The 27652-nt window shown below is 38.1% G+C and overlaps 1 protein-coding gene across 4 annotated transcripts in view; it reads right to left on the reverse strand.

The window, feature by feature from the left end:
- Positions 1–17212: 17212 nt before the first annotated feature.
- EPC1 (enhancer of polycomb 1) overlaps positions 17213–27652 on the reverse strand; it is a 108264-nt gene continuing 97824 nt past the window's right edge. For 3 of the 4 annotated variants that reach the window (XM_090266166.1, XM_090266165.1, XM_090266163.1), the window contains exons 11-15: positions 21592–21710; positions 21426–21512; positions 19707–19848; positions 19240–19603; positions 17213–17576 (exon numbers count right to left, since the gene is read on the reverse strand). In XM_090266166.1, coding sequence (XP_090122292.1) covers positions 17504–17576; positions 19240–19603; positions 19707–19848; positions 21426–21512; positions 21592–21710 — 785 coding nt within the window. In that variant the 3' untranslated portion in view covers positions 17213–17503. The remainder of the gene's footprint in view (positions 17577–19239; positions 19604–19706; positions 19849–21425; positions 21513–21591; positions 21711–27652) is intronic. The other variant, XM_090266164.1, reaches the window with a different exon arrangement.

Raw genomic sequence — 27652 nt, forward strand, 5'->3', positions numbered from 1 at the left:
ACAACTAGAGAGGAATACAACTACTTCAAAACAAAGGATAACTAGAAATTCCAGAAAATAAAACTACACGGAAGCCCAACATATGAAGTTATAAACCAGCGGCGCTCTTTGGGCAGGTAGGACGAGCGAAAGGGGGAGGTGCTGTTTGCGGTCGCACCTGGGACAGCGGCGGGGAGAACAACCCCGGCTGCAGTCGAACCCCCGGCAGCTCGCGACCCCAACGCTGGGGAAAGCAGACACCACATTGCCTTGAACAGTGAGGCCCAGGGGGGCGGGAGGACGGATCCCGGTCTCCTAGCGGAATAACTGTGTGAATCCATCTTGGACCCCCGCCCCCAAAGAAAGCGCCACAGGGCTGCGAAATAGGTCGCGGACAGGCACCGGTCGCTGGCTTGTGACGACAAAGCACCACGGCACAACAAGAAAGGCTGCCAAAGGGCGCCGGTCGCTGGGTCATTACGAGTACACAGGCACTGCCCCCTACAGCCGGCACAAGAAAACAAAACGCATCTGTCAAAATGAGGCAGACAACTATAGAAATCCCGGTGGCACAGCTCACCAGGCAACAGATGGAGAACCTGACAGATGAATGGCTCAGTTCTGGGCCATTGTTATCAGGTGGCTTACAGAATTCACAAAAGATCTGGAAAAAGATGAGAAAGAAGTGAAAAACACTCATAACGAAAGGAACAAAACCACATACGAGACAGATGGTGAGGAAATAAAATCCAGAGTTCATTTCAACAAACCGGAATATGGAGAAGGAACAAGCAGTCAACCAATGCAGCGAGAGGAAATGGGAAGCAACGATGAGAGGATCAGAAACCTCTGGGACAGCTATAAAAGGCCCAACATAAGAATCATTGGTTTGCCAGAGAGCGAGGAAGATGAACTAGAACTTGAAAAATTGAGTGAAAATATAATAACGGAGAACTTCCCAGACTTGGGGAAGGAAATAGACTTACAGGTCCAGGAAGCACAGAGAGTTCCAAAAAACTGGACCCAGGGAGAACCACTCCAAGACACATTATAATCAAAATGTCAAAAATTAAAGATAAAGAGAGAATCTTAAAAGCAGCAAGAGAGAAGAAAAGAATTATGTACAAAGGGGTCCCAATTAGACTATCAGCTGACTTCTCAAGGGAGACCCTGCAGGCAAGAAGGGACTGGCAAGAAATATTCAAAGTAATGAAAATCCAAAACCTACAACCACGAATACTCTATCCAGCGAAATTGTCATTCAGAATAGAAGGACAGAGAAAGTGTTTCCAGGACAAAATAAAACTGAAAGAGTTCATTAGATCCAAACCACTGTTATATGAGATGTTAAAGGGACTGGTTTAGAAAAAGGAGGATCAAGACAATGAAATCTAAAATGAAAACTGCATCACAAGAAACAACAGAAGCTAGGGAATTGAAACAAAGGCAAACTAAACAGGCAACGAGAGTGGAAAAAGAACTATAGGTGTGGGGAACATATTGGGGGGAGGTCAGCAGGGAGGGGGAACGGGGAGAGGGATGGAGATGATATAGGAATTAAGGATCATGGTAGGAGGGAATGGAATAGACAGAGAGAGGTTGAGAAGAACTGTATGCACAACTAATGGATATGATCTAAAAGGGGGGGACAACTGGAGGGAGGGGGGCCACCGGGTGGAGGGGAGCAGAGGGAAGGGAAATTGGCACAAATGTAATATTATAATCAATAAAACACATTAAAAAAAAAGAAAAACTAATATAGACTGAAGGGGGACAAAATAAAGAAAGAAATTTAATAAAGTTGAAGGTGTGTAGCGCAGAGAAAAGAGAGGGTGAGAAAGGGAGAGAACTTAAAATTATAAAATTAGCTGAGAATAGGATGAAGGGGAGACATGCTAAGGGGAGAGAAGGGAGGGAAGGGGAGGGGAGAAAAGGAGAGAGAATAAGAAGGGACTGACGGTAGGGGTAGTTAGAGAGAGAGTGAGAGAGAAATGAATGAGGATTTTAACTCAATTCAACTTTTATGCACAGTCTCTGGGTATTTTTGGTTTGTTTGTTTTTTGGTTTTTCCTTGCTTCCTCCCTGAGTCCGCTCCTATTCAAAATTCCATGAGTTTCAAATCTTTTCTGGTTGGTTGGCTGGCTGTGGGAGGGTTCTGCTTGATTCTGGGATTGCTGGTCTTTTTTTCGTGGGCCTACCACTGCTCTGCTGTGAGCTGCTTTTAGTTGTCCCCTCCTGAGGCAGCCTCAGCCCTCCTCAGGCTTGTCCAGCTACTCCTCCCCTCTGTTGGTTCAGCCTGTGCCTGCCAGCAATCCCTGCCCTGCCTCCAGTCCTCTCTCTATTCCCAGGCTACAGCTTCTGCTCTCTTCCCTGTCTATATGCCTGCGCGCACCCTATCTCTCTCCCTTTCTCAAGATGGTCCTTTTGTTCTGCAGGACTCTGGCACAGTCGGTCAAAGTGCCGGGCCCAGTGGCCCTTTCCTGCCCAGGGCCTCTCCCCTAGTCTGGAGCTTTGCAGTGGCTTTCCTGTGTGTGCTCTTCTCCTTGCCCCAAATCTTTCTCTATTCCGAGCTACAGCTTCCGCTGGCTTCCCTGTCTATCGACCTGTGCGCTCTATCTTTCTTCCCGCCACAGCACCGTCCCTTTGTTCTGTGGGATTCTAGTGTGGTCGGTCAGCGCAGCACTCTCCTACCCCAGGGCTCTCTGCCAGTCTGGAGCTCCGCAGCAGCCCTTCCCTGTGGCCCCTTCTCCCTGCCCTAAAACCATCTCCCCTCCAGAACCTCCGCCTCCGCTCTCTTCCCTACTTACACACCCTGCCCGTCCTATTTCCCTCCTAGCCCCAGACCGGCCTTTTGTTCTGTGGGATTCTAGCGCAACTAAAGAGCAAACACTGGTTTCAAGAACGCAGTTCTCCCCCCGTCCGGAGTTCCACAGCAGCTTTTCTGTGGTGCCGTTCTCCTTGCCCCAAAACTGCTCCTTTGTTCTGTAGGGCCCTAGCGCTAGTGCTGGGCTCGCCCGGAGTGCTGAGCTTTCGGTCGGAGGTTGCAGCTGAGGATGTTTCCCTCTAGACTCAGATCACAGTTTCTCCCAGTCCTGGTTGTTCACTGTTCTCTCCCTCCTCTGGCTTTTTCGGCCAAATCCTCTCCCTAACTCCCTACAAGAATTCACTCCGGGCTAGTGAGCTCTCCGGCTTGATACTGCAAATGCACGGAGTCTCGGAATGACTCAGCCTGCAGTTTGTGATAAACTCCTCCACCCTCCTCCACGCTGCTCCCACGATCTCCTCCCCGGATCTCCTCCCCGTTCACGTTATCAGATATCCACACTCACTCAGTCACTCACTCCTCTCCGCATTTGTTCCTGAATTCTGTCCTTAACAGGAGCGAGCTGAGAACACTGTCCCTACTCCGCGGCCATCTTGGTCCCCCCTCTCTCATTGATACTTTCTATGTCCTCTTTCCATGCTGGTATTGTTCACAGTAAGTTTATTATAGATTCCCTGGCGTTCTTTGTAGTTCTGAGCTCAGTGATCATCCTTTTAACTCAACATCTGATAGTTTGCTTACCTCTATTTCATTTAGTAGTCTTTCCTTTTGATTGGAGGGTCTTTGTCTCCATATTTTAGGTGACTCTTCTTATTTGCTTCTGCTACACAGATTGATTTGCTTTGATTCCCTGTCTTTGTGGTGTTACCTTCTGTGGTAGAAGAACTGTAGGATGCAGTGGTGCAGTTTCCTTAATCTCCTGAACTTGATGCTCTTGGGTTGCCCTTTGTGACAGTTTTGTAACCTCTCTGGTTGTAATTGGGTTTTGGTTGTTGCTGGGTCATTCTTTGGTGGGCCCTTCCCTGTGGCTGGCTGACTGTGAGTCACTCCGCCCACAATATCTTATATGCTGCTATATGGGTACTGCCAGAATAAAACCAAACAGCCCAGGGAAGAAACCCACACCTGCAAAAATAATCCCACCCACAATCACACTATCAACAGCAAATGAGCCAGCATTAATAGAGTGTAAATAGACTAAGACTATTATAAGAAAGAAAAAATGAATAAAAGATGGCTAACTGAAAGAAAATTTATTTAGGGAGTGTAGGAGGAGGAGGAGCAATAACTAAGAATAGGGACTAGGGACAAGACAATGAGAGAAAGTAATGTTTACATCATGAAAAAAAAAGGATGCATGAAGGTGGAATAAAGAGAAGGGATGTGTATAGTATTAGGTTTAAACAAATAAAAAATATATATTTAGTGAGAGAGAACAAAATAGAATAAAAAGAAGGAATAGGAACCAATTGGAGGAAAAACATCCACCACAACACTATTGACAATCAATGAGCAAAGCTTGATATAGGTGGGATGGGAATAAGAGGGAAAAGAGATAGCAAGAGAAGTTTAAAAGATGTCTAGAGGAAAAGGAAATGATTTTGAGTTGATAGAGGGAGAAGGAATGCTAAGAGTGAGGAATGAAAATGACTAAGACAGGGAAAAATTCAAATTTAAAATAAATGAAGGGCAGGAGGAAGGCAAAATGGAATAGGAGCAGGGAATGGTAAATTTTGAGATTTTAAATACAAAAATAGTGGATCAAGGAATAAAGTTGAAAAAAAATGCAACCACCACCATATCCACAACCTATGAACCAGGTGAAGAGAAATAAGGGTATTTTAAGAATGGGAAAAGAATGTAAGGTGATTGATGACAAGAAAAATGGTTTTGAGAAGCTGGAGAGGGGACAAATAGTAATATTGCAGAATGGAAACACGTCAGAGAAAGAGAAAAAATAGAATTTAAAATGAAAATAAGAAAGTAAATGGAATAAGAGAAGGGAGGAGCAAAATTTGAGATTGAAATAAACTTATATAAAAACTAGTGACTTAATATGCACAAACTTAAAGGACAAGAAATTAATGTGAAACAGCTATGCAGGAAAGAAAATAAATCATGAAGAAGACCCTGGTCAAATTCGTCTCAGCAGTATCTAGTGTTTACCACTTTCTTCTCTTTCTGGATCCACCCCTGGTGCTGTCAGATGGTGCCCTAGTCTGGTCCTAGGCAGCCTATTTGAGACTAACAGTGATCCAGTCTTTGGCTTTCTCCTTCAGTTGTTAATCTAGTTAATCTGTAAGCAGAAGTCAGGTTTAAAAGCCACAGGGTGGGGCAGAGTAATTCATGAAGGTGGAACTATTTCTTCTCCTCGGGCAGATGTCACTTAGATGGGAGTGGTCTGCCTAAGCAAGTTGGCTCCTGCAGTATGAGGGATGATAGCATGGGCACCCAATTGCTGCTCCTTCTCTTATCTCCCAAAAGCCATTATCCCCAAACTCTCCTCAAGTTATCTGTAGTCCACTCTTCTCCCCCTTTGCCAGAGCCCAGGGTAACTGGCTGCAAATGAAATTTTATGTGTTGGCCATTTAAAAGTCTGTGATTCTAGCTGTCTCCCTCTGGCAGGCAGAAACCCTGCTGCTTTTCACAGCTGGATGTTATCTGGGTCCTTTCAGGCTCTGATGCTGTAGGCTGTGGAGCCCAGGTTGGGGTTGAGACCCCACACTTCTCAGGGGAAATGCCTGGCCACTGCAGTTTCCCTTCTACACTTCAGTTGTCACCTGTGGGAGCCCAGCCAGCCCTATTGAGTCTCTTCTGCACTCCATACCAGTCATGTTGTAGTGAAGCGGTTCTTCTGTCTGTGGTTATAAGGCTTATTTTCAGCTATTATTCAGTTGGTTATTCCAGATGATTTCTCCACAATTTAGCTGTAATTCCAGATTTGTCCTGGGAGGAGGGTAGTGTAACTACCATTTCTTTTTCTGTGATCTTTTATCTCCCTATTGTTTTATTTTGTAAAATTTTTTTGATTTTCATTTTGATCCTCATTATTTCTTCTGTCTGCGCTAGGTTTAACATGCACTCTGCATTCTAGTTTCTTATGAGGCAGTTTAGGTCATTGATTTATTTCCTTTTTGTTATAAATTTTCCTCTAAGCTGTTTTAGCTATATCTCACAACTTTCTATGTGTACTACCATTTTCATTTAGCTCAAAGTATATTCTAATTCCTCTTTGACTTCTGCTCTGTCCATTTTATTCAAAAGTTTGTTATTTAGTTTTCTAGATCTTTTTCTGTTAATAATCCTAACAATTCTATTGTGGTCAGAGAAAATATTTTAAGTCCTTTTAAATTGATTGAGACTTGTTTTATGGTCCACACTATGGTATAACTTGGTAAATGTTCCATGTGTATTTGAAGCATGTGTACTCAGCATTTGTTGGATAGAATGTTCTATAAATGTCAATTAGGTCAAATTGATTGAAAGCATTGCTCTAGTCTCACTGACTTTTCTACTTTTTCTATCAAGTATTGAAAGGCGGTTATTGAAATCTCTAGTTGTAATTATATATTTGCCTGTTTCTCCTTTTAACTCTATATAATTAAATGCATATTTGTAATTATGTCTTCTTGATTAAGTGATCCTTTTATGAAATGACCTTCTTTATCCCCTAATAATATTCTCTGCTCTAAAGTTTACTTTATCTGATATTTAGCCACTCGAGATCTCTTTTTATTAGTATTAACATGGTGTATATCTTTCTCCATCCTTTTTATCCTATTTGTGCTTTTAGACTTAAAGTGGGTTTCTTATAGGCAATGCATAGCTTTATTCTTATTATATAATCTGACCTTTGCCTTTAAATTGGGTTGTTTAGAGCATTAGCATTTAATATTACCATTGATGTGGTTTGGTTTAAATTGACCATATGCATATTTGCTTTCTATTTACTCTATCTGTCCTCTTTCCTTTTTCTTCTCTACTTCCTTTTGAGTCAATAGAATATTGTTTATTACTTTACTTTACCTTCTTTCCTGACTTATTAGCTATAATTATTTTGTTATTTTAGTGGTTGGTTTAGGACTTTTTACATTTTAACTTATCATAGTCTAGTTCCAAGTGATATTATACAACTTCCTGACCTTTGTGCTACTGTGGTCACACATTTTCTTTCTCCTAATGTTATAATGCCATAATACACTATTATTACTTTGCTTCAGAAAGTCAATCTTTTAAAAAGACTAAAACGTAAGAAAAATATTTTTTATATGTACATACATATTTACCATTTCTGGTGTTCTTTGTATACAACCGAAATTTAGAATAATTAAACTGTTCTTGTAGGATGTTTTATGCCTAAACCATCCAGTTCCCTGGAATGGCCAACAAGTCATACAGATATATTGCTTCGCTTTATAAAAGGGAGAGAACAGTTGTGAAGTTTTCTTTCAGCTTCCAACCTTATATAGAAAGGAAATCTTTCTAGAAATGAAGCCTCTTTAGTTTTTAAAACTCCTTTAATATATAATCTACGTGTGGTTTGTATTCTTTATCCACAAATGCACAGTACTTTGCACTTGTTCTCACTGAAGCTAACCTGTTGTTTAAACATGTGGCCTTTACTTACCTATGTGGACCCAGGAGTTAAAATAGCTTGGAGTTAACATCTCACCTGGGCAGGTTGCTTTTCCCTTCTGACTGTTCATCTGCAATTTTTTTTTTTTTTTTTTTTTTTGCCACTTATGTGGGACCATATAGTTAATAGCTGTATAACCTGTATAACTATACCCAGTGGCCTTGGTTATGAGGATTACATGAGATAGCGCAAAAAACTTAAGAGCAGTGCTGTACTTAGTAAGTGGTCAATAAATGTTAGCTGCGATTAGGAGTGGAGAATGTGACAAGAAGAATGGCAAAAAATGGTCTTTGTAAACCATGTGAAGATGTTTGAAACTCACCCCCCTAAAGCATTAGTCAGATTTGAGTTTTAGGAAGAACACTCTCGCAGCAGAATGAGATAAGGTTTAGAAAGACTGCAGCCATGGTCCAGAACAGAGATTATGGTGACCTAAACAAATGTGGCAGCAGTGGAGTCAGATAAGAAGCATACCAGTGGAACACATAGGAAAGTTAAAAAAAATAAAAATATTTTGGTCTGATGGATGTGGGAGGCTAAGTAGAAGAAAAAATAAGGATGACTCAGGTTTCTCGCTCCGTATGATGGTGAAGAACCAAATTGCATATGTGGGTTCTTCTTTAGGGGTGAGGAGGAAGAAAAGTTGACCTTAGCATGAAACATGTTGAATTTGAAATGAGTTGAAGACATCCAAATGGAAATGATCAGTGAACAGAGATATATACATAAACATACAAGGTCTGTCCAGAAGGTATCCAGCCACATAATATGAAAAATAAAGACATTTATTGAAGATACAAGAAACATCGTACATAGGTCAATGGCACCTCAGTCCCCTAAAAGTAGGCACCTTGGAATCTTGCAGTTCTCCCAGTGTCTTTTCCACTGTTCAAAACACAGCAAAATCCTTTGTTGGAATCTCCATCAGCCGCCCCATCATATTTTCCCGAATCTCATTGACGGTCTGCAATCTCTTCCCTTTCAAAGGTGATTTTAGTTTTGGGAAAAGCCAGAAGTCACAGGGCACAAAATCTGGGCTGGCAGTGGGGGCTGAGTCACCTGGGTGATTTAATGTTTCACCAAAAAACTCTGCACAAGCAGTGATGCATGAGCAGGTGTGTTGCGATGAAGCTGCCAATCACCTGTTGCCCATAGTCACATCTCTCAACCAACAAAAACATTGAGATAATACTGCTGTTAATTGTTTTCCCTGGAGGAGCATACTCAGTGTGGACATCTTTCCAATCAAAAACCACAGTTAACATGGTCTTGATCTTCCTGCAATTTTTCTGCAGCTTCCTTCGGACATGGAGAACCAAGTGACTTCACTTGACTGGGCCTTCATTTCCAGGTCATAGCCATAGACCCATGAGTCATCTCATTTTTAGCTTCTTGAGAAAATCTGGTTCATTGACGGTGTTATGAATCAACTCATTAACAACTGCAGCACAATGTTCCTTCTGCTCGGCTAGCAAGAAGCCACGGAACAAACCTTGCCGTGACACGTCTTATGCCAAAATCTCAGGCATAGTTTTTGGAATCCCTGGATCAGCTTCTAGTTTGTGCACTGTCAGTCGCTGATCTTTGTTGATTGCAGCATCCTCAGGTATTGTGCTTGTTGCAGACCTTCCAGAATATGGATCATTCAACAGATTCTCAACCATCTTTGAAACATTTGTGCCACACTTTTTTTTGCACTGCACTCATTGCATCATACCTGAAAGCCTTCTGAATCATCCTGTAATTTCTGTGGAGGAATGTTCAAGCTTAATGCAAAATTTGATGGAGATTCGTTGCTTTACTTGTTCAGTCATTTTGAATGCAATGGCCACTCACCACAGAACACATGCTCACTCAACAGCATCTACTGCCTCCACTGATTAGTACAGTGAAGTCGTCATTATCCATGCATGCATTTTAGACCACTCTCCTTCACTGCCAGGTTACACAGATGTTGTGCAGACTATGCTTGTTATATTAACAATGACTGGACTTTTTCCGGACAGACCTAGCTTTGGAACACCACTGTTTTAACAGAATTTCCTGCAGTGCTGTAAATATCCTATATTTGTTCCATCCAATATAATGGCCAATAAGCCAAACAGCTTTTAAGCATTTGAAATGTTGCTGGTGTCCCTAAGGAGCTGAATCTTTAATTTAAATTAATTTACATTTAAGTATTCATGTGGTTAATAGCTAGCATATTGAACAACACAGGTTGGAGTTTATAGAATTGAGTGCAAATGATAAACAAAATTTGACTTGAGTCAAATCAGATTAGTCCAGTGATTTTCAACCTTTTTCATCTCATAGCACACATAAATTATAAAAATTCTGCAGCATACCAAAAATACATTTTTTGCCCATCTGACAAATATAATTTTGATTCATTCACACCAGATGGCTATTGTAGAGTTGTCTGCTGTCATTTTTATTTGACAATCTAAGGGAAAAGAGGTCAGTAAAGTCAGGTATTGCATGGTTTAAAAATTCTTGTAGCACACCAGGTGAAAATCGCTGGATTAATCTAACAGAAATTATAGAGGTGACTTTATGTTGGAAGACTTATCTGAAAGAATCCCTAATTTGACCATTACAGCATATCAATTTTCTTATATACATTAATCCTGAACTTTTATTTAGCTCTTAAGTACAGTCCCTACCTTAAATGCATTTACTGTAAACTTGCATAGTTCTTTCACTAATCATAAATATTTCCCCAGAATCAAATGTGTGTGGATGGGTGAGATGGAAAAGGCTCTTGTTTCTAGAATTTCAGTATTTGTTGAACAAAAATCAATGATCACTCTATTTTTTGCAATGATTTGAGTTATAGCCTTTCTCATCTTTCCAGACTGTTTTCAGGCAATCCACAATTCTCTGATAAAAATGTTCAAATCCTAATCCCCAGAACCTGTGATTATCATCTTATATGGAAAACGTTCAATAAATTAATGATCTCAAAGGACTTTCATTCTGGATTATCTGGGTGGGCCCTAGATTTAATCATACGTACCATTATAAGAGAAAGGCAGAGAGTTCATACACACTCAGAGAAGGCAATGAATATGAAGACAGGAGTGATGCTATTATACACCAAGGGATGTCAGGCAGGAAATATTCTCCCCTAGAGCCTCCAGAGGGAGCAAGACCCTGCTAATACCTTGATTGCAGCTCATTGAAACTTATTTTGGACGTCAGAACTGTGAGAGAACACATTATGTTGTTTTAAGCCATCATTTGTGGTAATTTATTAGTGCAGCCACAGATAACTAATACAAGTGGTCAGAAATAGTCTTCAGTATAGATTATGTTCTATAATACTGATAGTCTCAGCACTACAAAAGTAGGGCAGATCATTCACTAAGACTGGACTCTCTTGCAAAATGCATGACTTTACATTTTGCCTATATGCTTTTGGGGGGAGGGGGGTTGTACCTAATTAGTTCATAATGTAATCTTGTGGGAAGTACTGAAGTTGTTGTCTGGTTCTTGCAATAATACATTCCACAAATAACTTCCAAAGCTGAATAAATGCTACATTTATTTTAAAAATCTCAAGATGACTTCATTGGACATTTTATCTATTAATTCTAATTTTAATGTTTGCTTAACTTTGTCTAGATTATTATTTGATGAATATCCTACTATCAATACAATGTCAGGTGCATGAAGGTAGGAACTTCGATCATTGCTGCGTCCCTAACAACTACAATAGTGCCTGGCATGGTTAATAAACACTTGAATCAATGTGTGATTTCTCTATTAATTCCTTTTGCTATTATTTTCAAACATGGAAATAGCATTCCTTTTTAAAACATGGAAATAGCACTCTTTTTAAAAAAGAATTCATGTAGAACATCAATACATCAAATAGACAAAAGAAGATCTACTCTAAGTATTAGTGAGGAACCTGAAACCCTACTTACCTGTAACTTAATTATACGTTATCATTATAGCATATTCTACACTGTTATAATATTCATGGAAAATAAAAACCCCACAAAAAAAAACCTCTCCTAAATTTGGAGTTCAGAAAACAATGTTCTTTTGGGAAACCACGATGTATACCTAGGGTGAATTCACAGTTTGGGAGGTTTTTGGGGCTTCTGCTCATGAAATAGACACAAGCATAATAATGCCAAGAGTAACAGAATCAGACTTCCGGCCAAGATGGAGGCTTAGACTGACACGCTCAGTCTCCCTCTACAACTAGAAAGGAATACGACTACCTCAAAAGATAACTAGAAATTCCAGAAAATAAAACTACACGGAAGCCCAACGTACGAAGTTATAAACCAGCGGTGCTCGTTGGATGGGTAGGAAGTGCAGAAATCGGGCGGTGCTGTTTCCAGTAGCACCAGGGACAGCGGCAGGGAGAGCAATCCTGGCTGCAGTCGAGCCCAGGCAGCTCGCGACCCCAACACTGGGAAAGGCAGCCACCGTATTGCCTCAGACAGTGAGGCCCAGAGGGCTGGAGGACGGATCCTGGTCTCCCAGCAGAGAATAACGGCAAGAATCCATCTTGGACCCCTGCCCCCACACAAAGCGCCACAGCGCCACGAAAAAGGTTGCAGATCGCCACTGGTCACTGGGTTGTGACGACAAAGCGCCACAGCGTGGCGAAAAAGGTTGCGGATTGCCGCTGGTCGCCGGGTAGTGACGACAAAGTGCCACAGGACAGCGAAAAAGATAGTGGATTGCCGCCGGCAGCTGGGTTGTGATGAGTACACGGGCTCCGCCCCCTATAGCCGGCCCAAGAAGCAAAGCAAAACACGTGTCTGTCAAAATGAGGCAGACAACTATAGAAATCCTGGTGACGCAGCTCAACAGGCAGCAGATGAAGAATCTGACAGACGAACAAATAAGAAACCTTTCAGAGGCTCAATTCAGATCTACAGTCATTAGGTGGCTTACAGAATTAACAAAAAGTCTGGAACAAGACAAGAAAGGATTGAAAGCCACTCATATTGAAAAGAACGAAAACACATACGAGACAAGAGGTCAGGAAATAAAATCCAGACATCAAATCAACAAACCGGAACATAGGGAAGGAACAAACAGTCAACCAGTGTGGAAAGAGGAAACAGAAAGCAAGAAAAGTGAGGAGAGGATCAGAAACCTCTGGGACAACTATAAGAGATCGAACATATGATTATAGGATTGCCAGAGGGTGAAGAAGAAGAACTAGAAATTGAAAAATTATGTGAAAAAGTAATGAAGCACAACTTCCCTAACTTGGGGAAGGAAATAGACTTACAGGTTCAGGAAGCACACAGAGTTCCAGAAAAACTGGACCTAGGGAGAAACACTCCAAGGACACATTATAAGCAAACTGTCAAAAATTAAAGATAAAGAGAGAATCTTAAAAGCAGCAAGAGAGAAGAAAAGAATCATGTACAAAGGGGTACCAATTAGACTATCAGCTGACTTCTCAAGGGAGACCCTGCAGGCAAGAAGGGACTGGCAAGAAATATTCAAAGTAATGAAAAGCAAAAACCTACAGCTACGAATACTCTATTCAGCTAAACTGTCATTCAGAATAGAAGGGCAGAGAAAGTGCTTCCAGGACAAAATAAAATTGGAAGAGTTCATTAGATCCAAACCACTACTATATGAGATGTTAAAGGGACTGGTTTAGAAGAAGGAGGATCAAAAATATGAACATTAAAATGAAAACTGCCTCACAAGAACCAACAACAGAAGCTAGGGAATTGAAACAAGGCAAACCAAATAGGCAATGAGAGTGGAAAAAGAACTATAGGTATGGGGAACATACTGTGGGGAAGTCAGCAGGAAGGGGGAAGGGTGAGAGGGAGGGAGATAGTACAGGAATTAAGAAGCATAGTAGGAGGGAATAGCCCTGGCTGGTTTGGCTCAGTGGATTGAGCGTCGGCCTGCGAGCTAAGTGTCGCTGGTTTGATCTTCCAGTCAGGGCACATCAGAGAAGGAAAACTCTGACTCCAAAAAACCTCCGCTGCCTTGCGGCATACCTCTTCAGGGGAAAGGCTAAGGGAGTAAACCCCGACAGAAAATCCGGAGCCGGAGTCCCTAAGGCGGTTTGACGTTGTAGTCAACACTGGCAACTCCTGCGGCGCACCTGAAGCCAAGCTGTATTGACTCCGTCTTTCCCTTGGATCCTTCAGCTGCGAAGAGAGGGGGGGTCTGCTGCATGGGCAACAGCAGACCCTCCATATCACCCTGCCCAGGCTCTGTAGCTTCAGCTTCACTGGAGAGGACACTCCAGCGTCATCGCAAGATGTCAATTCAATGTCAATTCAACACGGGAGGAGACAGATACCGTGTCACTCCCGAGTCCGACTGCACAGCCATTCTCGGCGGTGCAGATGGACTCTTAAGAAGCTACACCATCGTCTCTCGAGATGGACGGCTGCCGACGACGAGTAGGAGGGAATGGAATAGACAGGAAGAGGTTAAGAAGAACTATATGCACAACCAATGGACATGAGCTAAAAGGGGGGGACAACTGGAGAGAGGGGAGCCACCGGGTGGAGGAGAGTAGAGGGAAGGGCAGTTGGGGCAACTGTTAACAGTATAATCAATAAAACATATTTTTAAAAAAAGTAACAGAATCAACAGTGCCAATTTCTTTAGGAACACAACAGGAACAATAGTTACTAAGAAGTTATATTAGAAATCTGTTTCCTGGCTTAGCCACTAAGTAGGGGATACAAAGAGCAGCCACGTTGGAATCTAGCTGGAGTTCAAATCACTGTATAATTTTGAATGAATTTCACATTCAATATGATGATAATCCTAGGATCTACTTAAATAAGAATTGTGAGGATTAAATAATTACTATGTATAGAATGTTACACTGTAAACACACAGTAAGTAGTAGTTATTAACTAGATTTGATGTCAAAGTTCCCTTGATGACCTATTTCTCCCTTTCCCTAATATCTTAGTGTTTGAATTTTTCTTTTACATGAAGTCCTTCACTTCAGGCTATTTTACAACATTGGTATTAGAGTATATCGAAAAATGGCAAGGAGTTGAGACCAAAGATGTAGTTTTGAGTAAATTTCCTTATTTTAAAATGTGAATGATACTAATTTGTATTTTCTCTGCATCTCAGAGTTGATATGGTCAAAAAAAGAGTAAATGATACATGGGTGTTGATCACTGCTTGTCTATGTGCCGCTTCTCAACCCCCACCCATGCAATTAATTTCAAATTCTTAACTGGCTATGCTTGATGAGGACTCATTCTCTTGATCCTCAATCCAGTAGGCATACTAGTTTGTGGGCCCAGGTCTCATTCTAGCTGCTAGGTTTTATTTAGAAATTTTAATCCTAATCCTAATTATTCAAGTACATTTAAACCAGCAGTTAAATTTTTAGTCACACTGATCAGTTACTATGTTCTCCTTAAAGAACACAGAACACAGAACAGAAGTAGTTATCCAAATTGTAAGTCTATCCCTTTGAGACAGGGGATTCTCTTAAAAGCGAGACTAAAACACCTAATTGATGACAGCTGTATTTACTATGCCACTATTTAATCCCACTCTCTTGATCTCATCCAGATTCATGGCTTTTAATATCATCTATGAAGATGACTCAAGTTTTGACCTCCAGCCCAGACCTCTCCTCCAAGTACCAGGTTTCTATATGCCAACTCACTACTTGACATCTGTAGTTGGATGTCTAATGGATATCAAATAGTCCAAACTGAGCTCCCCCCAAACTCACTCCTCCCAGTGCTTTCCAACTGTGGCCCATTGCTCAGGCCAAATACCTTGAAGCTATCCTTAAATCATAGTTTCCTCATGTTCCCCACACTTATTCAGTGAGTCAAGTTTACTGGGTCAACCTTTAAAATATAAACAAAATCAAACTCTTCTGCTACTGTCTCTCACTCAGATTATTACAATTTGGTCTGAACACCCAAACAGAGTCAGCCTGTTCAGATACCATGACTCCTGTGCTCCAAACCCCTTTCTCAAGTAGAGGAAAACCCAAAGTCCTCAAAATCACCTCCCTGGCCCTCCACAAGCAGGCTCCCTAGTACTCTCTGACTTCTTTGACTCTTCTCTTTCCTGCTGCACCAACCACATTGCTGTTCCTTTAGCAAACCAGGCATTCTCACCTTGGGAACTCTGTCCTATTCTCTCTGCCTGCAATCCTTTCCTCCCAATTCCAAGTCTCTAAAAAAACGGAACGACCTTCCTTTCCCACCCTCCACCCCATCCTGGTACTACTCCTCTCCCCCTTCCTTGTATTACTTTCCCATAATACTTAGCATAATACCATTTAAATCTTACTTGTTCTGTTTTTAATCACCTAATGAGATTATAAACCCCATGAGGGAAGGGAGGAATTTTTTCACTGTTGCAGGACTGAAAATAGTCCTAAGCAGAGAAATCATTCAATAAGTAATTGTTGGGGAAAGAAAGATCAAGTCATCACTCCTATTTCCATGGCCCCCTTTGCTGAATGCTTTAAAAAAAAAAAAAAAAAAAAGTCCTTACCCAAAGACATGGCCTTAAGAGAGCGGAAGGGAGAGAGGGAAGAAAAACATCAATCAGTTTCCTCTCATATGTGCTGCAACCAAACCACAACCTAGGCATGTACCCTGACTGGGAATCAGACACACAACCCTGTGGTTTATGGGATGACACTCCAAACCAACTGAGCCACATCAGCTCGATCTACAGAATGCTTTTAATTAAAGTCACACAAAGTTCTTGAGGTGAAAATAAAAGCAAAAGACCACTACACATTAGTTTGTCAACATGTAATGCCCTGGGTTTATTTTGTGAGAATTTTATCACAATTTTTCCAGGTGGGATTAAAAACCTTAAGGATAATGTATGCCATTGGACTGGGCATTCAGACTTCGGTACTGACAAAGCACTGGTAGTAGTCTGTTAAGTACCATTCTCTTCACAGAAGAGAGGTCAAATATTTCCAAAGGAAGGCACCCGATATTTGTGGTTCTGGCATTGCAGCCTTCTGGAGAATCTTAAAAGGAAAAAAGCTGGCTGGCTGTTTTTAGAAACTGGAATGATGATACATGTACAGCAATTACTGCATTCTTCTCCCTTATATCCTTTTTGTAAGAACAAGTAAAGAATGAAGTCTTTTAAACAATTCAACAATAAAAAAAAGTACAATTTCTTTTGTGCTAAAAAAAAACAAAAAAAACGGGCAAGACAACATAAACTCCAGTTGTAAGGACTCCATTTGCATACTTGATTTAACACTTTTTGGTGTGGAAGGAAATGGGACTACTGGGCTGTTTATAGAGCAGCAACATAACATTAGTGCTTTAAGTACCAGAAATTTCCCACAGCGTTGTGGGCAAGTGGGGAAAGGAAGATTCAAGAGACTTCATTTTTAGCTTGTTACTTATCCTAATGATAGTAGACCAGGATGATCCTCATTTAACAGTACATTCCCCATTTTTTGTTTTTTAAAAACTGATGCCTTTTTTTGGTAAAATTTTGTATGTATGTCACCATTTTTTTTTTTTTTCACACGATACACAAAAAACTCAGGGACCCAGAGGGGAACCAAGTTATGTTATACCATTTACAAAATACCAAGGAGTCCACAGCTACCTAACACATTTACTACAGCACAGGAACCAATGAAGGTACAGTGTACAAAAAACTGTAAACACGGCACAATAAATAGATAAAACAGCAGGTTCCGCACCATGCACATGATGTGATGACACTTCATCTCTATACAATCTCACATCTCACACTCTTTGTTGCAAGTTATTTCCCTCCCACCCTCCCACCCCCAAGTGCAAAGCATCACAAATGAACATTTCTGTATTCAAGTAACATATATACAAGGGTATTACAAATATGCAGTACTATACAGATAATTGCTGTATTCTTAATTTACAGATGTGATTTTTCCTATTAATAGTAAGAAAAGAAAATTGAAACATGAGAGATGAGCATTGCTGTCAAGTCCCCACAGCTGCACAGAAATTCATGTGCTGCATCTCATCATCCCCTGCATTCAGAATGCTCCTGATGCATAGCACCTAATCAAGTCCCAGGTTGCAGTCCTACTCCTGAGAAAACTACGTCACTTCCATTGCGACTGTCTTGTCTGCTATGTTGTTTAGTGCTGGCTTTTCTGATTCATGATTTTCCCTGTTGAAACAAGGTACAATAAATTACTTTTCTGCAACAAATCTAACAAATATAAATTGAACAAACCAAGACTATTTTCCCGAAATAAAGTTTAAATATTTTTTATTTAAAGAAAAAAATTTGACTCTTTGGGACAAGATAGCAAATAAGAGGAATATGAACCTTTACAGATTATTATCAGAAATACACAACTGCAAGTCAGACTTATAAATTCCATGATCAAATATATTATTGACAGAATTATACTAGCACCCAAGCAACCTAGATATTAAAAACATAAAAATTCACAATTTTTAGTTTCTGGTTTCAATTTCCTCCTCTTTTAAATCTTTCATAAGAGTTTAAAAAAAAAAAAGGAACATATATGTCAGGACTTAGAAGGTTTTATTTATTGAGTAGAGCAAGACAGCTACTGAGCTAGGAGTCAGAAGACCAGGGTCTCAGTTATTCCAGTACCCAGACTGCTGAGTGTGCTTAGAGAAAAGTCAGTTAACTTCCCTGGATTTGTTTCATCTTTAAAAACAAGGGACTGTAATAAGTTATATAAAAAGTTTTCCATATACTGCAAGTATTCCATGGTTATACAATTCTAGAGATGAAAACCATGTGGTATATATTTAAGAACTGTAACTGAGCAGACAATGACTGTAAGTTCAGGAGCACACAAGGATACAGTTTGTTGCTACAAACCCTGCTCCTCCTTCCAGGCCACTGCCAGCTGAGGAAGTCTAAATATCAGTCTGGCCTCTTCCTACCACTCCAATTTCAACTACTAACCTTCCCAAAGCTCTAGAAAAACTAGTTTACTTGTTAACCTCTGAACACATTTATACTTCTAGAACTCTGTCTTCCTCTTCTCTGCCCCACCAAGATAAAATTTAATTCTGTAGAATATTGTCAGAACACTCCTGGTATGAAAAAATGTCTCCCTCTACTGAAATTATAGCCATAACTTATACAATAAATTTGACAAGCATATAATGCTTTGAGATACCTCTAGAATGATTTTCACCTATTATTTATAATCAACATTATTTAAATTTTCACATGTTTATGCCTGTCTTCTAACTAAACTGAAAACTTGTTTTCCTTTTTGTTTTCCCACAGTACTTTGTAAGCAGAAAGACTTTAATTACCATTAATAATATTTAAAACAAAATTGAGCCCAAGCAAACATTCTAAACTGTCTGTTGAAACCCAAGAACACAAGTTAGCGCAAAAAATAATGGTTTGATTAAAAGTTGACCTGACATGAATACTGTAGGCCTTTACATTATTAAGAGCAGCTTAGCACTGTAGCCATATGAGTTCTATCAGTTCTGTCTACACAAAAGCAGTGGCAGATATCATAGACAAAGAAGTATCAAAAGAGAACCCCATCCATCCAGAGGTAGAGGAATAAGAACATTGTAAGCTATTATCATACTAAAAAAGTGATGCCCATTTCACAACTTACATATTTAATATTCACTATACCATTTAGTTCAAATTTTCAACAATGTTGAAAATTTATCTGTTTAGTTCCTGAATAAAGAATTCTTGTCTAAACATTTTTAAAATGTATAAAGAGCAAAAACCACAATGAATTAAGTAGAGAGCAATGTCTGAAAATTTAAGTTAGATCTCATTTTTCAAACACTTTAGTCTTAAAACGGCTACTTACCTTGGGGCTGAATCTACAGAGGATGAAGATGAAACCTTGGAAACTTGACAGTTTGCTGCAGCAGCCAGCTTTAAGGCAGACGATGGAACAGAACTTAAAGTCCTAGGTATGTGTCGTGCATTTATGGGGGCAATAGAGTTTACAGTGGTGACTGATGGAGGGACAGTTAATCGAATGTTGTTCCCAATCAGAACCTGAGTTGTTGCAGAATTGGCAGCAGTTACTGGATGACTCAGGGCACTGTGGGAACTTGAAGTCTGTGGCATGTTTGAAGGCTGTAACAAAGTTGAACCTGCAGCTGATGGGCTCATATGTAACGGTGCTGTTGGTATAGTACTACTGAGGTGTAAGCCCTTGTATACTCCTAGAGAAAAAGAGAGAAGCATCTAAAAAATGTGCAAATGGCTGTTTATTACAGGTATGTGTTACAAATCTTATCAAAACCACTTAAATGTCTTTATCCTTACCTGAGGCTGGAAGGACGCCATTCACCCCAATCCCAAGCACCACATCATCCTTCATCTTGAATCCCATCAGTTGTTCTGATGTCACCAAAGCAGAAGCAGCAAACTGAGCACTAGCAGAATCCAACGTCTTGGAAACAATACCCTAAAAAGAAAATAAAAACAAATCTAATTTGGTTTCAAATTAAGTACACAAGAATAGCAAAATCAGTTTGAATATAGTCAAAAGTGACAAACCACTAAAATATTGGGTTGGCCAAAAGTTCGTTTGTTTTTTTCTATAAGATGACTGTAGTAGTGCTTAGTTGTCTTAACTTCATTTGAAACAAGGTTGTTAGGTTATATGGTGACAGCTGTCATGTCAGCATGCATTTAAAAAAGAAAACATCAAAACCAGTGAAATTTTGTGTAGCCATTTTGATATTGAACATGAAAGAAAATACGTAAGATTTTTGGCATATTATGCTTTATTATTTCAAGAAAGGTAAAAACATAACTGAAACGCAAAAAAAGATTTGTGCAGTGTGTGCAGGAGTTGCTGTGACTGACTGAATGTGTCAAAAATGGTTTACGAAGTTTTGTGCTGGAGATTTCTCACTGGATGATGCTCCATGGTTGGGGAGACCAGTTGAAGTTCACAGTGATCAAACAGAGACATTAATTGAGAACGATCAATGTTATACCACGTGGAAAATGGCTGACATACTCAAAATATTCAAATCAATGAAGTTATTAGTGAAAATGAAAAATGTGTCTTTTATTTTATGGAAAAAACCATACAGACTTTCTGGCCAACCCAATAATTTTCTCTCTTTTCATTGTCATAAATTTGAGAAATGTTCAAGTAATCTTATAACTCAAGTGTTACATATTTTGATTTTCATGTGTGACAATATATAATATGGACAAGTCAATTACCAAAATCAACCTCCTATAATATGGAAACAGTAAAATTCCAACATAAAACATAGAACAAGAAATAAGCTCATAAAACATTTCAATGGTTTCCAAGTACATATAATGAATAACTAAGTGTGTAAATATCTTTCACCTAACTTAACATATATACACACATAACCAAAGGTACCTTTGGGATAGTAAGATAGTCATCCCTTTAGAATGGAAGTAACAAAATATCAGAATTTAGCCTAGAAATTAAGAAGTCCTTGAATTTTTTTACATTAATTTTTCTTCCAAGATGCTGAGATTCAAATCTCAGTCATTAAGCCTTAAACGTGTTTAAATGGCAAATATTCATCATGCTTTAGGTTTCAAAGTGATTTCTTCTAAAAGTGGTTATTCTAGTATGATAATTTTTAATAAATTGTAATAATAATTAAAGTAACAAAATACAGTAGTCCCTCTCTATTTCGCGGTTCACTTATCGCGGCCTCACTGTATTGAGGAATTAAAAAAAATATTTATTTATTGCAGATTTTTCACTATATCACGGGATTTTGCGGTACTGTATACATATGTTGTTAAAAGTTATGTAGGTTTATGAGTGTAGAATAAATGTAAGGTTCCTACTTTGCGGGGGGGTCTAGAACGTAATACTTGTGATAAGGGAGGGAATACTGTAATGAGCTAGGTGTAGATAGGGTTATATATTAAAGACATACATCACAGACTACAAGTCAGAATTGAAGACAGGGTCTCTTAACTATACATTTTAGTTTTACTTTTTAAAATAGGGAGCAGAGCAACAGCTTCCATACTCACCCGCAATGTTCTTTCTAAACCCTGTATAGAATGGTTATGATGTAGGTTCAGGCGAAAGCCACTTTTCTGCTGGTTAGATGCAAGGTTCTATGACAACAGTTGGTAATTAGAGATGAACTCTGGTGGGAAAAATGAGGGAAAATCATAAGACAGACAAATCCCTCACCTGTGAAGTGTTGGTGGAGGAATTACTATTTGCTTGCTGTTGCTGAATTTGTGCAAGCTGCTGTTTCTGCATTAGTGCCAGTTGTTGTTGATGTTGCTGGTATTGTTCGGCTGTAAATGCTGAACATAAGATGAGAACACATTTTATAAATATGCACAATATCATACACATCTTACAATACTAAAATTCCAGCATTAAAAAATGTTGTGCAAAATTAAAGCATTTGACAAAAAGCTCACGGTCCTGCTAAAGATCACCTTCAAATGAAAATTTAAGCATTTTTACAACTACATTTAACAAGAATGGCTTAAGTCTAAAGAAAAACAAAATTAAACTTCCTGAGTTAAACACAGGAAAGAGAACTGCTCACTTCCCAAGTTGCAGAATCATTATTTTTATAAGCTGTGACACTTGTGTAAAAAGGTAATACCAGCTTTGTAAAAAATCCATGTATTTGAAATTCAACTTTGCACTAAGCTTGAGAAGATATCTGATAATTACCATTTGGTTTCTAGTTCACTTATATTACTGTCCCAATGCATTCAGATGATGCCTAACAGAACACTAAATGTTCTACATATTTTCTGATTTTAGTCATTATAAACATTCCCTCTATATGAAATATAAGGTTTCGGTTTATTACTTTTTTTTTTTAAAGAACTCATCCTTTAAGTTTAACAGGAAGAAAAGAGGCTCTAAATGTTAAGGTTAATTAATTTTCCCCACCCAATTAACCCACCTGGAAAAAATCCAGTCAATAAGAACGAAGTTGTTTATGTTGATTTACTGTACAGAATGATGTCTGAGGAAAGACACTGTGTTATGCTACTTATGTTTGTCTATGGAGAGCTCAGTTCTAAAAAAAACAAACAAAAAAATGTTCATTTATTACCCCCCCAAAAGTGTTTTCAGTTTTTAAAAAGGAAACCTTTTTCTTTTCTTTTGCCAATTAAAAAAAGAAAGAAAGAAAAAAAAAAGCATATACAATCACAACATCTGACCTTAAAGGCTTCTTAAGAAGCTGTGATGTTTGGGTAAGAATTATTTCAAAACAAAACAAAACAAAAAAAAAAGGGTTATCATGCAACCCCGGGTACCAGGGTATCTATAAATCATGTTAATATAAGCAATTTCAAGTTTAAGGTTTTCAAAATACTGCCAACCTAATTTGTTGTTGTCTTTAACTGCATTTTGATAATTTAGTTAGAATATCACTTTATCAAAGTTTTGTAATTTTCACTTACAACTCCTGAAGAATCTCCATCTACTAGTATCAGCTTCCAACGTGTACAACTACAAAATGTTTAGGATAGAAATTCTACCCTATCTATCTTGAATGGATCAGAAAATTGTGAAAGTTATTAGTATCTACACAGACTTATACTTGAGTTGAACTATGTTTTTGGGCTACAGGAGCAAAGAAATTATTTCTTGTTGGGAAAACTTGATTTTTTAAAAGTTTGCATGCTACAAATCTATTTAGTTGACATATGTCCTTTAATGAGTTTCTTTTTCTACTATGTTTGAAATCCTCAGAGCTGATTTCTACAGGGAAGATTTTATTTGGTAATAGGATAATCTTTGAATATTGACATAAAAAAGTAACTTTCTGTCAACGTATTTCCATATAACAGAAATGTGTTGAATCAGAACTTGAAGAAAACCTACAAAATTGATTCTGTACAGAATGCTCATAATTAACATAATATTTCTCTTTATGTTTAAAAAATACATAAAAAGCAATTATTTAAGCCTAAAGATCCTTACTTTATTAGTTTTGCTAATGTTTTTTGAAATTTACACTTTAATTTCCTAAGTTTGAGTGAGCTGCCTAAGTCTTGTATTTCCTAGTAGGAAACGCTCAGTAAATTTTTATAAAAGGGACCATTTCTGGAAGGTCAGGTCATTACAGACCTGGAAAATCAATAATTTAGTATTCACTGAAGACCTATATACAAAACTCCATTTATATGAATGGAAATATTCTTTGCAGATGTTTGTATGTGTGTTTTTTTTCCTTTATTCAATCTCTATTTTTTCCTCATCTTTTTAAAAATAATTTAAAAGATTTTCAATTATAGTTGACATTCAACATCGTATTAGTTTCAAGTATTCAGCACAGTGGATAGATACTTTGTGTGTGTTCTAATAAAAACTTTAGCATTACTAAACTGGAAATTGATTTGAATAAAGGTTACAAATATTTTTGTCCTGTTTAAATCAACATTTTAATCCTTGGTCTTTGAGGCTCTTGTGAATTCCACTTTTTAACAACTGTTAACTTCCTACTAATAGATTTAATAATAAAAATGCACCTGACATTTTAGATAACTATGCAGGCCTATTTCTTAGATACTTATATATTTTAGAGTCTAGTTATAAAATTTTCTCTGGATATTTCTGATAAATTATCTACAACTGTACAGATAACATATGAGCCGCAAGCAATGGTAGTAAAAACCATGGGTATGGTGGCCAAGAGATCTTGATTGCTATTTTAGTCCTCAGGACTATCATAACTAGTTTAGTATGCCTGGGCAAGTTACTTATAAACCTTTTGTGATTCAGTACACTCATGTAAAATAAAAAAGAGATTAAATAGGTGATCACTGTAGTTCTTTTAAGCCATGAGATGCAAAGATTTTAAATTTCTTCTGAGATACAAAATCTAAAAGGTTGTGTGAATGAAAGCTTGATAAGGTAGTAAACTGCATCAAGTACAATTTGAACTGGGGTTTACATTATTATTTACACAGAAAACACCACCTCAGATGCCATTATAATTCAAAGTGTATCCAAATGCTAAGTGGAAATAAATTAAAATGACCATATTTTCCTAAACCTCTATTTTAGGTTGTATGTCTATCTCCATATATGGTATGGTGGTCAAGTCTGCAATTCACACAAAGATGGACAAGATGGTTTTGTAGACATAATTAGAATCATTTCATTAAAAATTTTAGATCAGGAGGGATCCTTAGTGATTTCCTCCTACAACTTCATGTTAAGAGATGAAGAGAATTTCATCTGAGGTTTCAAAGATATTTACTAGTAGAAGGGAGGAAAAAAACCACCACTAAACCAATGAGATTTTAAATACAAAAAGACAAAAGTTTGTTTTAGATTTAATTTTATAAGAAATAATCAAACTTTTAATGTACCAACTGTGTGAATCAAATGCTTAAAAAAATCTCATATATCCAGCCCCTCACAGCCAGGAGTCTAGCAGTCAAGAGTCATGTGAGGGTACAGGATTAAAAGCTGAGAATCATGAAGGAACATGACAGGACTTCACGTATTTGAAGGCCACTGTGATGTTGGAGATCAAGAAAACATTCAGTATGCTTCCAAAGGCAGAACAGAAAGCAGAAGATTTAAATTTAATAGGACAGCTTTTGTTCAATATACGGAAAAACTTCTAAACAAGACTCCCAACAGTACAACAACCTGATCGAGAAAGTTGTTGAATTTGCCTTCCCTAGAGGAGTCTAGGCAGAAGTCAGAAACTATTGTTGTTTTGGTAGCTTCTTACAATTCTCTGGAGTAGGACTTCAGATGAAATAATCTAAGATTTTATGAGTCCACTGCTTATATAAGGAAGGAGACTACCATGCGGTCCACTAGCAGCTGGAGTAGCCCGGGGCTCAGGCTGCTGCCCTTTAAGTCACATTCCTGCAGCTGGAGTAGATCAACTGAAATAACCAAACAAGTGCTGGTGGAGAAGCTGAGGTGACAGGTACTTATGAAAAAATAAATAATTAAAAAATTCAGTTTGAGAATGTGTACTCTAGATTACTAAAATGTATACACCATTAAAAAATAATAAAAACAAAAAACCTCAGCAAACCCAAACACATATTTTAAAGACACCTCTCAATTATAAATTTCTTTCAGTAGTACAAAGGCAGGAAATAATTTTAATACAGGCAAAATAATTTAAAGAAATACATATAAAATGAAATGATCCCAGACAGTATTAAAGTACAACCTCCTAATCAGTAAGCTTGAACCGATAGTTTAGATTGAGGTTTATGAACATTTATCAGCTGCTACACAGAAATCCAATCTGAAGACAGAAGTTTGGTGATTTACTTGATGGCACAGTATGACTGAATCTGAATTCATCTGGATGCAAATGACTTGAACATGAGGTTATTTGTGATCCAACATTCCCTTTAGTGTGACCACTCCTGCATGTCACTCACTATAAAACTGTAGAACTGTTAATATATTTTACTATGGTACTACTTGAGACTGCAATTCTGAATTCTGAAGCACATTTGGATAAGGATTAAGGTCTTGAGGATTTACAAAATCCAACAATGAAAATATTCCAATGCTCAAACCTAGAGTTCCTCTTTTCTGTAAAATTACAATTTTATGTTACAAATTGAGTGAGGTAAAATGCCCTGAGTAATAAGCTACAGACATTAAGACTTAGAATATAACATTCTAGCTACAAATTTCCTATTCACTTACGTCTTTAGTGCAGATATGTGAGATTAGAAAACTTAGAATGCTGATGAAAATGCACTGGGAACTAGGAATTCAAATCCTGAACATATAATGGTGGTTTAAAAATCACTTTACTATTTTCAGTTTTTCTGAATTATGAAGAGTCCTTTTTAATTATGATAAAAGGTATTAATTCTGACATCTATATCTCCCAAACTCAAATACATGCAAATGATACTGTCACTGAACAAAGAGCAAATTTTCAAAGGTGCTAATTTTAAGATTAGAAGAATAGTTGGAAACTGTCCAAATCATATATTAACTAAAAATTATTAAAAATACACAATTTATCCTTAAGTGCTAAAATCTAGGCCTGAAAATTCAAGGTATACATATAGTAAGTCCTCCCAAGTTCATCGACATTGTGTCACTCTGCTGTATAGTATCCAGAGGGTGCAGCACTCTAGCACCTAACCAGGCTACCCATTTGGCCACACAACTATGCAAAATGGCCAAGATTGGGAAGCAAACAAAAAGATTCTGAGCAACTGAAACAGAGGCTACAAAAGTTGGTGTGTTAAAAGCTTTACTAAAATAACGGTCTCCTGATGTCCTTCTTTAGAATTTTCTATTTGAAAATGAGAATAAATAGGCCCTTATAGATGATTATTTAGAAAAGGGAAAACTCAGTCCAGAGGGCATCAATATGTCACAGCACACATATAATATTTAAAACAATGACAGAATAATAAAAAATAGCTAAATCAAAACCCACCTATTTGGCTTAAGCAGCAGGCAAGTATATCAACTGACTGATCGCATACAATGGGTAAGTTCTAAAGTTAGGATAGTAAAAATTAAGCCTTAAAAATTCCTTAGAGTGCATCATGTGACACAGACCTGTCTCTCTTAATAAGCCAAACACAGTCAATTTTTCTTCTGATGTCAGATTAGATCTGTGGCTGAGTACCAGATAAAGCCGTATTTATGGGCCACTTTATACAAAACAAAACAAAACAAAAAACTCTTTACAACTATAATTACACTGCCCAAGGTGAGGTGCTTAACCTATGAATGAAGCATCAATGCTGACCCTGCCAGAAGAACAATGAAGATCTACTCCTGCTCTCACAGTGGCCCAATCTGCAACTACATTCTTTCAGGAGAATTATATTTATAATCCTGTATAACATTTGAACTACTAATTTTTAATATTTTTCTCCAGGGGCTTAGAGTTAAATTCACTTAAATGTATGTATGATATAACTCCACTGTAATACACTTTACACAGCATAAACAGAAAAGCTTTACGTTTCTGGAATACTCACAAATGTGAAAGAACAAAGTGCTATTCTACAGCAATCTGCAGGCATCTACTCTCTAAGCTTAAGTAGGATATAGTAAAATTTAAGGAAAAACCGAAAACAAGTGCAACAGAACAAAACTGATAAAATCATTTTAAAAAATTATATAACATATGTAAGAAGGAAATAATAAAAAAGAAAAATACAGAGTTGCTTATGTCTTTTTTTCAACAAAACTTCCGGCAATACAGTACTTGCTGTTCAATGTTCATCTTTTAATAATCTTTGGCCAACACAAATCA

Source organism: Furipterus horrens, unplaced genomic scaffold (assembly GCF_987537825.1).
Source record: "Furipterus horrens unplaced genomic scaffold, mFurHor1.1.pri manual_scaffold_2, whole genome shotgun sequence".
Classification (NCBI taxonomy): Eukaryota; Metazoa; Chordata; class Mammalia; order Chiroptera; family Furipteridae; genus Furipterus; species Furipterus horrens.